Source organism: Episyrphus balteatus, chromosome 2 (assembly GCF_945859705.1).
Source record: "Episyrphus balteatus chromosome 2, idEpiBalt1.1, whole genome shotgun sequence".
Classification (NCBI taxonomy): domain Eukaryota; kingdom Metazoa; phylum Arthropoda; class Insecta; order Diptera; family Syrphidae; genus Episyrphus; species Episyrphus balteatus.
Window position 1 is genome coordinate 71989837 of NC_079135.1, and position 12231 is coordinate 72002067.

At 33.5% G+C, this 12231-nt stretch overlaps 2 protein-coding genes and 1 long non-coding RNA gene across 3 annotated transcripts; 2 read left to right on the forward strand and 1 right to left on the reverse strand.

Annotated features, from left to right (window-relative positions):
- The first annotated feature begins 908 nt into the window (after positions 1 to 908).
- Positions 909 to 1435, forward strand: LOC129912443 (uncharacterized). Its single transcript, XR_008771826.1, has 3 exons — positions 909 to 950; positions 1015 to 1177; positions 1235 to 1435. It is a non-coding gene; the product is annotated as an uncharacterized LOC129912443 (long non-coding RNA).
- Positions 1436 to 3214: 1779 nt separating this feature from the next.
- Positions 3215 to 7711, forward strand: LOC129910578 (nucleoporin Nup35). Its single transcript, XM_055988004.1, has 4 exons — positions 3215 to 3468; positions 3532 to 3689; positions 3759 to 4303; positions 7394 to 7711. Exons 1-4 carry the CDS (start codon positions 3318 to 3320, stop codon positions 7533 to 7535), a joined length of 996 nt encoding a protein of 331 aa, XP_055843979.1. The 5' UTR covers positions 3215 to 3317; the 3' UTR covers positions 7536 to 7711.
- On the reverse strand, positions 7587 to 10882 carry LOC129910579 (glucose-induced degradation protein 8 homolog). Its single transcript, XM_055988005.1, has 4 exons — positions 10602 to 10882; positions 10319 to 10541; positions 8117 to 8288; positions 7587 to 8055 (listed from the first exon to the last, which is right to left on the reverse strand). Exons 1-4 carry the CDS (start codon positions 10717 to 10719, stop codon positions 7876 to 7878), a joined length of 693 nt encoding a protein of 230 aa, XP_055843980.1. The 5' UTR covers positions 10720 to 10882; the 3' UTR covers positions 7587 to 7875.
- Positions 10883 to 12231: the final 1349 nt, after the last annotated feature.

The window sequence follows — 12231 nt, forward strand, 5'->3', positions numbered from 1 at the left end:
TAATAGAAATTTGATGATTGAATAGAATTGACTTTGTTTTTTTTTTTAATAGATCTTTGTTAAAAAAGCTGGACGTGACTGAGCAATTAACTAGGAGTCGAGACTGTCCAATATCATCCCAAGGATGTAAAACGTGTATATTTGTTTTTCGCGAAATTAAAACAGAAATATTTCATTACGAAAAACTGAAAAAATTGTTTGCCGACAACAGTCCTCAGCTGCAAGTACTGCGCCACGACAAACCACTGAAAGTGATGAAGATTCATTCCCATTTGTCATATGTACCGAGTATATTATTTCAAAAGCATTGAAGCACTTGGCGTGCAAAACAATGTACAAATCAACGAAGCTCCAAGCAGTTCAAGGGTTTTCTATGCGTGTTAGATCAACATATGAAACCAGGAGAAACCATTGCTCTGTTTGGATACTGACTACACCAAGAATCGTGTAAAAATAAAATAAAATCTTTTCTTTTAATTAATTTTTTATTAGTTTCAATTTTATTTTGTCAAAAATTATACTACATTTCGTTGGGCCTCGATTATTTTAAAAAGATTATTTTGAGGACATGTCTTGCTGCTGCGTTCTTCCCTTGGTCATCGCCGTCGTCGAACGTCGCCTCATAAAAGTGATATACCTAGATCTGCTGTATGCTTTTCTTGTGTTTCTTTCGCTTCTTTGTGATTGTTTGTAGATTATCCTTGAGTTGGGTCAGTGAATGTTCGAATACAGCATTATAGCCTGTTTTCACTACACCCCAAATAAGGTAATTTAGCAAATTAGCATAAAAGTGTTTTCACTACAAATTATCTCATTTGGACTGACAAGAAGTGTCAACACTTAAATTTGAATTTGACGTGTCAGGCATATGTTGACGATTGACACATTTAAATGTTTAATTAATCAAAAAATTAATAAAATGGAATAATCCAAAGAGGTTCTGGATAAAGGTTTGTACTTTCTCTAATAACTATATAAAATATGTTTATCATTTATATGCATATAAACTTCCAGCCTTTTCTTCTTCATTATTCTGACTTTCTGAGCATTTGCAATCTCGCTGTCGAAGGGAAAGAGAAATCATTACCTACCCAACATTTGGTAATTGTGGCATTATACCGTTTACCCAACCTCGGACATGATTATGGAGCATGTTGATGCAGATCCTCTTGCAAAGGTGAGTTTGGAATGGAAAATATGTAAGACTCAGTCTAATCTTTGTCTTACTATTCAGCTCGTGACAGCATTAACCAACATCAAACCAGAAAACAAAATGATGCCGTCCCGCTGCTCCAAAACTTTGGCAAAGATCATCAATGCCAGTCAGGACAGACTTTCCTTGGTTATTGGGCTCGATTCCCGCAAGACCAGAAAACACTTTTAAACTTTGAATGCTCCTCTTTTAATGAATAAAAACAAAAACAATTTTTTCGTATTTTTTTTTTTACGTATAAATAACTTTTTCTCTTTTGGACAAAAAACTATTCAACTAAGTTCCAAATCTTAATGTTTCTATCGTCACTACACGACAGCAATTGGCCAGCTACTGAAGGATTCCATTTCACACAGTTGACGTCTTGCAGATACGCTTTGTTCACAGCAGTGACCAGCAAAAATGTTGGTCGTTCTTTGATGAACCTTCGTCTTCCTTGAAAATGTAGATGTAATCATCCACACGCCGTTGCTTCCCCGGTCTGATGGCACCAACTTATGTCATAAACCGCTCGTGTGTGTTCCCCAGAAATGGTGCACACGGTTTCGTTGTCAGGTGTATGGACGTCCTTCGTTGCCAGGCAGGTATGCCAGCCGGATCTGGATGGTTTTGTCATCGGAGTAGGAAGCCAGTCGTATACCGAGAGTTATAGAAAATAGTGTTATTCGTAGCCTTCAAACAAAAGTTGAGCATTTCTTGTTTCATCCTGTAAATTAATATATAAAAAGGATAAATATTAGGTATATTGAGAGAGAAAATTTGCATTTATATTCTTACATCAATTTTTGCTTAGGTTGAATCATTTGCCAAACCACAGTTTTCTTCAATTTCTTCAAAAAATTGCCGAATATTGAGGAATTTGAGGTTCCTTTGGTGGCACTACGATCTATGGCATAGTTATTTCGGAATTATAAGAACTTTTATTTACCGACGCGACACAAAATATACACAATTTAATTTTACCGCTATGTGCTATGTTTTTTTTTTATTTTTTTTAGATTGACGTTTGGTAAAAATTCATAATTGTGACCTATTCACAATGAAATTTTATGAGCGTTCAGGCGATTTGACTTAATTTCCTAGCTAATTTCGTTGAAATGAGATGATAATTATCTCATTTCAAATTTGAAATTTGTATGGGAAATCATCTCATTTCGAACCTCATTTGGCAAATTTGATCGAAATCATCTCATTTGCTCTAGTGAAAACAGGCTATAATAGCCTTTTCACGTATTAGTTTTTATTCTGAAAAACAATTTGTTTGTATTGCAATTATTTTTAATAGATCATTATTTAACTTACCATTTTTTGCTGGCATTTTGATTTCCGTTTTATTTTAATATTTTTTTTTTTCATATGAATGACAGGCCTGTCAACAAAACTCATACTTCAGTGTTGACACTTGTCAGTCCAAATGAGATAATTTGTAGTGAAAACACTTTTTTGGAAATTTGCTAAATTACCTCATTTGGGCTGTAGTGAAAACAGGCTATAAATAAGTGAAAAAGTGGGAAATTTGAAAAAGTAAAAAAAATTTATTTCTTTCTAGTGCTATTTGTTTTTGGAAAAAACTACAAAAATTGTTTTTTTAAACAAAAAAAAAAGCTTTCTGCATCATTATTTTTAAATTTGTGGTCGGAAAAACTCTCACAAAATGAGATGGAAAATTTTCACTTTTTGACTTTTGCAAAAAGTGGCCGCCCGACAAACAATTTTGGTGTTATAAAGCTTTACAGATGCAATTGTTGCTTCTGTAAAGCATTATAGAAGCAAAAGTGTTAGTAGGGCGTTGTACACAGTACACATATAAAGGTAATATCTTCCGAACTGACATTGGTCGCCAAATTGTAAAAACATGACAAATTGGCGACCAATGTCAGCTACCGAAGCTACTCATTGGACACACCCTCGTAATAAAGTGGGTTAATTCACAATAATAACTCGTTACTTTTGCAACTCGTTTATTTTGACAAATGATTTGACATATCGTTTTTATTCTGTTTGAAAAAATTATCGGCCGCTTGCAGTCTGTCACCTATTCCTGGAAAAAAAACCAAAAAAATTATTTTAAATTCATTAATTATATACTTATAAATAAATAATTATGGAACCCATGACCTTAGGAAGCCCCAGTGGAAGCCCTGCTACCGGTACAAGTCCATATTTGCCATCATTTTTAATGGGTGAACCAAATGCACCATCAACACCACGAAATAATACTCTTTCTCCAAATAAAGGGCGCAATATATCTTTTGGTACTTGGAATTTTTTATAGAAACAAAATTAAATATTTATTATTCAATAATATATATTTCTAGCTCCTTCACCGGGTGCAACATCACCTCAAGATTTCAACCGATCGGCTCTGGGACAAAAAACATTATTTGGCTATCAACAGTCATCATCGGGTGCCAACAACTACCCAGGAACACCAATACAGAATCACAATGCAAGCATGTCCGGACCACCAACTCAAGTAAGTTTTATATGCCTCCAAATCCAATTTTTTCTTTCTATAAAGTCTCTATTAATGTAATATTTAAAGGGCCTCTTTGATTCTCTTCACTCGGATCGCAATTCAGTTCAAACCCCAACACGTTCTAATCAAATGGCATTGCAACACCAATCGATGCAATATGGAACTCCGCTTAGCCAGCAATATCAAATGAATCAATCCGTCAATGATTCCTACTTATCGGCTGGCGGAAAAAACAATAGTTTCAATCCATCGCGTCTCACATCGCCACCAATTTCAAATCCAATGTCGTTCGATTATCGCAACAATAATGCCAATCTTCTACAATGTCCGCCACTTCCGAGATATACTGAATTCTGGATTACTGTTTATGGGTTTCCACAAAGTGCCACTTCGATGATTCTATCGCATTTTTCACAATGCGGAACAATCATTGATAAAGTGTTTCCATCACAGAATGGTAATTGGGTGCATTTGAAGTTCTCGTCCCGTTTGGAATGTGACAAAGCCTTAAACTATAATGAAAAGATACTCGGGAGTAATATAATGATTGGTGTGACGCAGTGTAAGGATAAGAATATCATAGACAAGGAAAATGTCTGCGAAAATAATCAGTAAGTTTTATTTTTTATTATATAATGCACAGTAGTACTAGGTGATGCTATAGTTTTTAACAAAGTTGGGACAAATGTTTCATTTTTATTGTCTTTTGAATACCATTAACTTATAATGATCTAAGAAAGTGCTGCTAATGGGTCAATCATGAGATTTACCAAGGAAACACTGGGGCCGAAAATTGCATAGGCAACAAAGAGAGGAAGTCTCTTTACTTCTTCCCCAGATTTTTAGAATAAAACTGCCTTGACTTTCCAAGATATGTCATAGTCACAAACTATAACTTTTATAACTCTCCGTACCAATGAGTTATTTAACTTTTATTCTGTACCAGATTTGCCAACCCAATGGGTTAATCTCCAAGTATCTTTCAGGCTAAAGTAAATGCCATTTAAAAAAAAATCAACCTCGAATTATATCACCGGAACAAAAACATGTCTGATAGTCAAGCTGCCCTAAAAGCATTTGGGGCACGCATGCGAATTTGGTCGTGCGATTATTCAGTCGCAAAAATAGATCACCAGGATTTTAACTGTGAACACACATGGTTCTAAAAAATAACCGCGATTAAAAATTAGAAAATTGTCCCCACACTCATTGAAATCTTTGTGATCCATATTGCGATTAATAGTCGCGCTACCAAAATCACATGGGTGTTCCCAGCCTCCAAGCTAGTATTAAAGTGTAAACAAAGTCACTCTCGACTGGCACGTTTGTGTCCAGGGGAACGAGGTGGTGAACTCCTTAGTAAAAGCGGGAGCGATTTCCCCTTTAATAGGACCCGAACCATCTTTCAGAATAGAAGCAAACAATATTAAAACGGCCATTCCATTTTAACTTTGAGGACATTTTGACGATTTTAATCCAGTTCATCTCCTTGAAGAAGCAATCTCTTTTCTTGAAACTTGGTGGGTATTTAGAGGTAATGATAATGTTGATATTTCACAAAAAAAAAAACTAATCAAAAGTAGCTATATTCAAGGCAAAAACGGTAACGGAGAAGACGAGTACGCGTCCTCTTCGTTACCCTCTTTATCTGGGAATAATTTGGCTACGTTTAATGAGCTCTTAAGACCGACCTAGTTTCAAGAAAAAATATTGCTTCTTCAACAAGATATACTAGAAACAAGCGTCAATATGTCATCTCCGTTACTTTGGAATGGACGAAAAACAAAATAAGAAAAGACAAAGAGACCAGGAGAGCAGAAGACTCTTTGTGCCCTCTAAACCTCTAAACTGGAAACACAATTTTGGTCAGAAAAAGTCAGGGAATTTGGAAAGCGGTCAGGTATTTTTTCTATGTATAATACATATGTATATGGCAAAACAAAATGTTCATTTTCATGGCATCGCACCTTTCTTTTACGATTAACTCCTTGAAGCTGTAAATAAATTTGAAGAATATGTTCTTTGCTTTGGTCGTTCGTTACTTCGATGAAACGAAAGCCAAGCACAGTGAACCTGAAAAAGTTTAAGGTTGACCTAAAATGACGATAAAAACTAAAAATGAGGTTTTGCTCCTGAGGGCCTCAGCAATAATAATCTGTTTTTACCAAAATCGGATTAGCTTCCTTTTTCGAGATACCCCCCGTAAACGTGTTTTTTGTTATGGGAGGGAGGGTCCCAGCCCCCCCCCCCTTTTAGGAGGGAGGGCTAATTTTCTAAAAAACTGCTAAAAAAATATTAAAACACAACGGCAACACTTACAGTTATCAATGATACCTTTTTCAAAAGCTAAAATTGTAATAATATAATAATAATTTTTGATAATGGTAAAGCAAAATAGCCAAGAAAATTAAAATCTGATAAAGAAAGTAGTTTTCCTATTTTTCAATTTTCTCAAAAACTAGAAGGCTTAAGAACATATGGTTTTCAGTATTTGATAAGGAATTCATAGAGGTAGTTTATATTATCGATTTATGCCGTATTGAAATCCATAGTCTTGACAAAAATTGTATTCAATGTATTTTTTCATACTAATTTTTCACAAATGTTGACTTTGAAATCGATTATTTCGAAAACAACTGATTAAAATAACTTGGTTTAAGTGTACAATTTTAGCTTTTCAAAAAGGTATCATTGATAACTGTAAGTCTTGCCGTTGTTTTTTAATAATTTTTTTAGCAAATTATCCCTCCCTCCTAAAAGGGGGGGATAGACCCTCCCTCCTATAACAAAAAATGATTGTATTGAATACCTCTACAAAAAACCATTTTCAATTCTCGGCGCCTAAGTTATCGTACTCGAGCCTTGCATTGATATGAATTTTTTTCAAAAAAAAAAAAAACACGTTTACGGGGAGTATCTTGAAAAAGGAAGCTATTCCTGTATTGTGTATTAATTAATGTGTTATTTTAATCTTGAAATGTATTAATTATTAATATGTTAACAATATTTAATTATGTAAATGAAATGGCATAATCAGAGCCAAATAAAGTATTACATTACATTACATTACATTATTCCGATTTTGGTAAAAACGGATTATTAATGCTGAGGCCCTCAGGAACAAAGCCTCATTTTTAGTTTTTGTTGTCATTTTAGGTCAACCTTAAACTTGTTCAGACTCACTGTGCATGGTATGCAATCGATACTTAGAGAATTTTGAAAAATCCGACGATATTTTAAAACACTTCGAACGGGATCCGGTTTTTAAACAAACATAAACTTCTTCAATAACAAAACCCCATTCAATTGAACAAGTATTTCGGTAGGATTTGCCCTGGCAACATTGGCGTTTTTGAAATATATTTTTTTAATTAGTTTTTTTATAGCTTCTTAAAACTTTTGTATGATCCGCTTTTTACTGGTCGTGCTATCACGTCAAGTCCTTTACATGATGTCGCTTAAGAAGCAGTTGAGAACGCTTCATAAATACATATCTTCAAAAGCTAGAAACCAGTTGCTAAACTTTTGTATAATTACTTCGGGTGTTGCTTTGATCTCAAAACTCTTTATTTTTTGAAGCCATTTTTATCTCTTTTTTGTTTCCGTTGTTTTCCCATTTTTTGCGCTGCAATTCATACACAATTTTCAATTGTGTGACCAACACATCTAGACAATTTTAAATAATTTCTTTTTTTTTTTAGGGTAACATCGAAAATTCGACCACTCTCACAGGTCGCCTATAGAAGTGCTCAAAGCGAATCAGCCGTAGTTGCAAGCCCCAACGCACCACAAAAAAGTTCCGGTCTCGTTAACAAAGCTATGGATCTATTTTTCGGATGGTAGTGAACCAATAATAAAACATGGAGAATACAAAAAAAAAAAAAACAATCTAAATTAATTTATGTATTGTGTTATGTTTTTTTATATATATGTATATTTTCATTAAAATTGCATTTCTAGCACCCTCTACTTGGGCTGCTTAATATTGTAAATCATTTCAACACAAAACGTTCTACGTAGTCTATTCTTGTTTTTCTTTTCCTTTTTTTTGTTTGTTTGTTAAACTTTAAAGAATAAGAAGTAATCTAATTCACTAAAGAAAGCTTACAACGATTCAACATAAAAAATTTTTCTCCAGAGAAAAAAGAAAATAAAAAAAAAAAATATATTAAGTTATGCCGCCTTAGACCTGTTTGGGTTCAATGAGCGCAGCTTCGAGATCTTTCATCTTTGGATAGTTGACATCGCAGCTGTCTAACTTGGATTGAGCCCAAATAATCATCTTCAACAAATACATAACACGTGGCGTTGAGTCTTCACAGTGCTCAGATTTTAAAATGGCAGCATTTAACTCACTGGCAACCTGAAAAAAAAGATAGACTTGTATTAACTGAAAAAAAGGTTTATTTCTGAAGGAGAAGCACCTTTTGGCGATGTGATTGCTCTAGCAATTCCGAAAATGGACTGTTTTGAGGTTTTTCAAAAGCGAGTAATGCAAGTGTTCGTTCAAGTTCGTTTAGGGCTTCAGGAATATCTTCGCCTGCTTCAGATAATTTTGTTTGAGCAAAAGTTAAAGCGTCTTCTATTTTTCCAGCGCTGAAATGAATTATAAAGTTTTAAGTTAAAAAAAAAAGTAATTAACTCCATGTGAGACTGAAGGAACTCGGTGTCTAAAATTTCAAACGGATTGAAAATGCTAAAATGTAATACGGATGTTTGGCAAAGCTATAAAAGATAGCATAGATAGAAAGATTTTAGCCCGCAAAGCACAAACCATTTCGAAAAATTATTCAATTAAAAAAGTGCATCATCTTCTTAATAAATTGACTGGAGAGAGAAATCCTAAAGTTAAAGTTAAGACTAATGGTGCATAACACCTTACTCAACATAAATTATTCGACATTCCTCCAATTCCTGCCAAAAGAGCTGACGTTGAAATTGGCGGGAGGAACAATTTCTAAAAAAAAATTACAAAGCATAAAAAAAATTATTAAAAAACAACCAACGGCAACACCTAGAGTTATCAATGATACCGTTTTCGAAAGCTAAAATTGTACACTTAATTTTAATTTTTAAATCGAGTTATTGCAATCAATCGTTTTCGAAATAATCGATTTCAAAGTCAACATTTGGAAAAAATAAGTTTAAAAAAATATATTGAATACTATTTTTGTCAAGACTGTGGATTTCAATACGAAATGGATCGATGAGTAAATTGCCTCAATAAATTCCTCATCAAAAACTGAAAATAATATGTTGCAATGCCTTCTAGTTTTTGAGAAAATGGAAAAATAAGAAAACCGTCGGGTAATCATGATCTCTTTACATCAAAAATAGGATAAAATGTGATACCTAGTTTTAGTTTGCCAATCAAAAAAAAGACTTAGCAATTGCAAAATCTTCCAATGTCTGATAAGTCCGCCAATGTTGAACAATTTTGTAATCGTGTACATATTTTTGGTTTAAGTAAGAAAAATAAATAACAAAGCCACGATCTGACCAAAACATTTGATGTTTATGAAAAGGCGCCGCGCCGTGCTGTCATGAAAATTTTTTAACATCATTCTTGAAAAAATAAGATGAAGCAGCAAAAATAGGTTTAAAAGTTAATGTTGTCGTAAAAAAAAGACGGACGGATTGGACAAAACGTCACTATGTACAGCCTTCTTCTACCTAAGCTCCGCTATAAACACATAACAACAGCGCTGAAATCAAAACGAACGATTAGGCTAGTCACGCACTTTCAACTTTTTGGAACCAAATAGTTCAATCACAATCAATTAAAGAAATAAGTACAATATTATTAATCTTTCTTTCGCATAAATAGAAGTTGAAAGTCCGCGCTGTTGCGTACGATTCTGTTTAACACAAACTAACAAACTGATTTGACTCAACCTCTTACCTTGTGACAAAACACAAATCATTTAGCCCTGATTTTTCAATCATAAACAACTGAAAACTGCGTTGCTACTTTGGTTTGAGAAGGCAACTGACCAGCAAAGCCCTTCTCAAACAACTAAAGTGTATCTATACAACACTCTTACTGTCCCAGTTCTGCTATAAGGTGCAAAGGCATGGACTTCGACGAGGGCGGATGAAAAATGTATTGTTTGAAGAGAAAAATTCTTCAGGTGATTTTGGCTACGTCATGAGAAGTGTCCGGAAATTTTTCGACTTAAACCCAGAGGGAAGGCACAGTAGAAGAAGACCCGTCTAAGGTGGCCCACGCAAATGAAAAGAAATCTCAATTAACTTGGCGTGTGAAACTGGATGCAACATGGCTAAGGGCTGAGGAAAACTGTTGATTGAGACCCAAATCCGGATTGGTCACCCTATTTAAGAGAAAATAATTAGTCTGGTTGTGGGGTGTTAACAACGAAGATAACCAACTCTATGCTATCATTTTTTAAGCACAGTAGACAGCTACGCGTATAAGTAAAGAAAAGTAAAAGCGCAAAAAAAAGAAATTGTTTTTGTTAAATTTGTATGCACCTAACAAACTATATAAGTAAACCATAAACCAACAACTATCACCCACCTCGATTTAACCCTGAGAAAATCAAACTGCTAACAACGTAAATAAACATCAAACATAAAAATACATTAAAAGAAAAACAATGTCATACCGAATAAGTTCAATCAATTGCAATTGTTGCAAGTGAAAGAATAAATAGCGATCGTTATCCAATAATTCCGGATGCAATTGATTCACCAAATGTGTTGCCTCTTGTATACGACCATTTTGTACAGCTTCTCGGATGAGTATTCGGTCGTCCAAGGAGCTCAACTCAACACTTGGCTCCAAACCAGCTTCAAGCTGAAATTTTTCAGCAGCCTCTTTGAATCCTTCTATAATGATAAATTTATGTTCTATTGTTTTAATATTTATTTTTCCATTTTAATTTTTACCTGTGACCAAATAATTCATTATTAATCGGTTCATGTCCGATTGTTTGAAGGGAAATTGCGACAAACGCAAAAGCCATTCTTCCTTTGTAATACCGTCTCCTTTGTCATTGTAACTCATATTTAAATGTTTTTTTAATGGAAGATACTTTTAGTTTAGCTTTTAAATAAAGTATTCTTTTATTACTTTTATTAAAAAATTTAGAAATTTTGTTTGGATGAAAAATATTTTTGTTGGGTGTTTTGTGAAAATATTGAACTAGACAACAAAAGATGTTCCGATTTCAGGTCAAAATGGAGAAGTGACAGTTATAAAACGTAACGTAAGAAGATGTTTTACTTACGTTATGCAATGTCATTGTAATTAAATGAGTGGATTCAGCACTGCATAAAATTAATTTATAGTAGGTGTGTTTTTTTGTTTATCTATATAGATTTTGTGCAAAAAAACGACATCGAGATTTTTGAAATCAAAACAATTTACGTGTTAAAAACAACAAAAACTTTATCTGTATAGATTTTTGAAAAATCCAGATAATTATCCAGATTTTACTTTCTCTCGATAAAAACAGTAGTGCCAAGGTACTTTATTTGTTGTGTTCATACAAAAATATCTGAAAATATTAACAACAAAAAAAAAGCGGAGAAAACGAGGTTTGAAAAAAACTATCATAGAAAAAAATAATCAAAAATTTGTTTGACATGGTTGCATTGAAATGTTAATATCTCGAGATATACGCAATGCACTTTTCAGATAAGTGTCTTAAATGGATCCTGATAAGATTGTTGAACAGATATGTATATAAAATTACCAAAGTTTTTTCGAAAAATTAGAAATAAAAATAAAAAAGTTTTCACATTTGATTTTTAAAAAATCGAAAAAAAAATCCAATATGGCTACCTTCAAACGCTTATAATACAAGAACGACTCAACTAATGTTAATGGTCATGGTCTTAAAATGTAGCTAAGAATATACAGATAATTTTTGGTTTTTTGTGAAAAAAACAATTTTTTTGAATCCAACATGGATGCCATGGCCATATGAAAATTTTTGTTTGCATCCAACATGGATGTAATGGCCTTCCCACTTCGGAGTTAAAATAAAAAAAAAACAAAAGCAACATTTTTGACAGACAGCTGCCAAAGTATATGTACAGTGGTGCCAAATATTTGCATGGATTTCAAAAATCCCGATGTAGTTTTTTTGCACAAAATCTATATAGATAAACAAAAAAACACACCTAGTAGGGGTATTCATGAAACGGTGTTAAACTCTGGGTAAACCTGGGCCCCTGTTCTGTAACTTTATCACTGGCGATAAGCGTTTTTCAACGTCTCAAAATACATTTTCTCCCATATATAAAGCAAAATTTCTTTCAAATTCAGAGTTTTTGAATTAAGAAATTACGATTTTGAACGAAATTTCTTTTATTTCGATGAGATAAAATGGATTTTCAAGTCATTCAAATATTTTATCGCCAGTGATAAAAGTTACAGAACATAGGCACTGGTCAAATGGTAAATGCGGTAAACGAACTGTCAAACACATACAAAATTTTCACACATTTACCATTTTACCACGTTTACCAGATTTACCAAGAGTTTACACCGTTTTATGAACACCTACCCCTA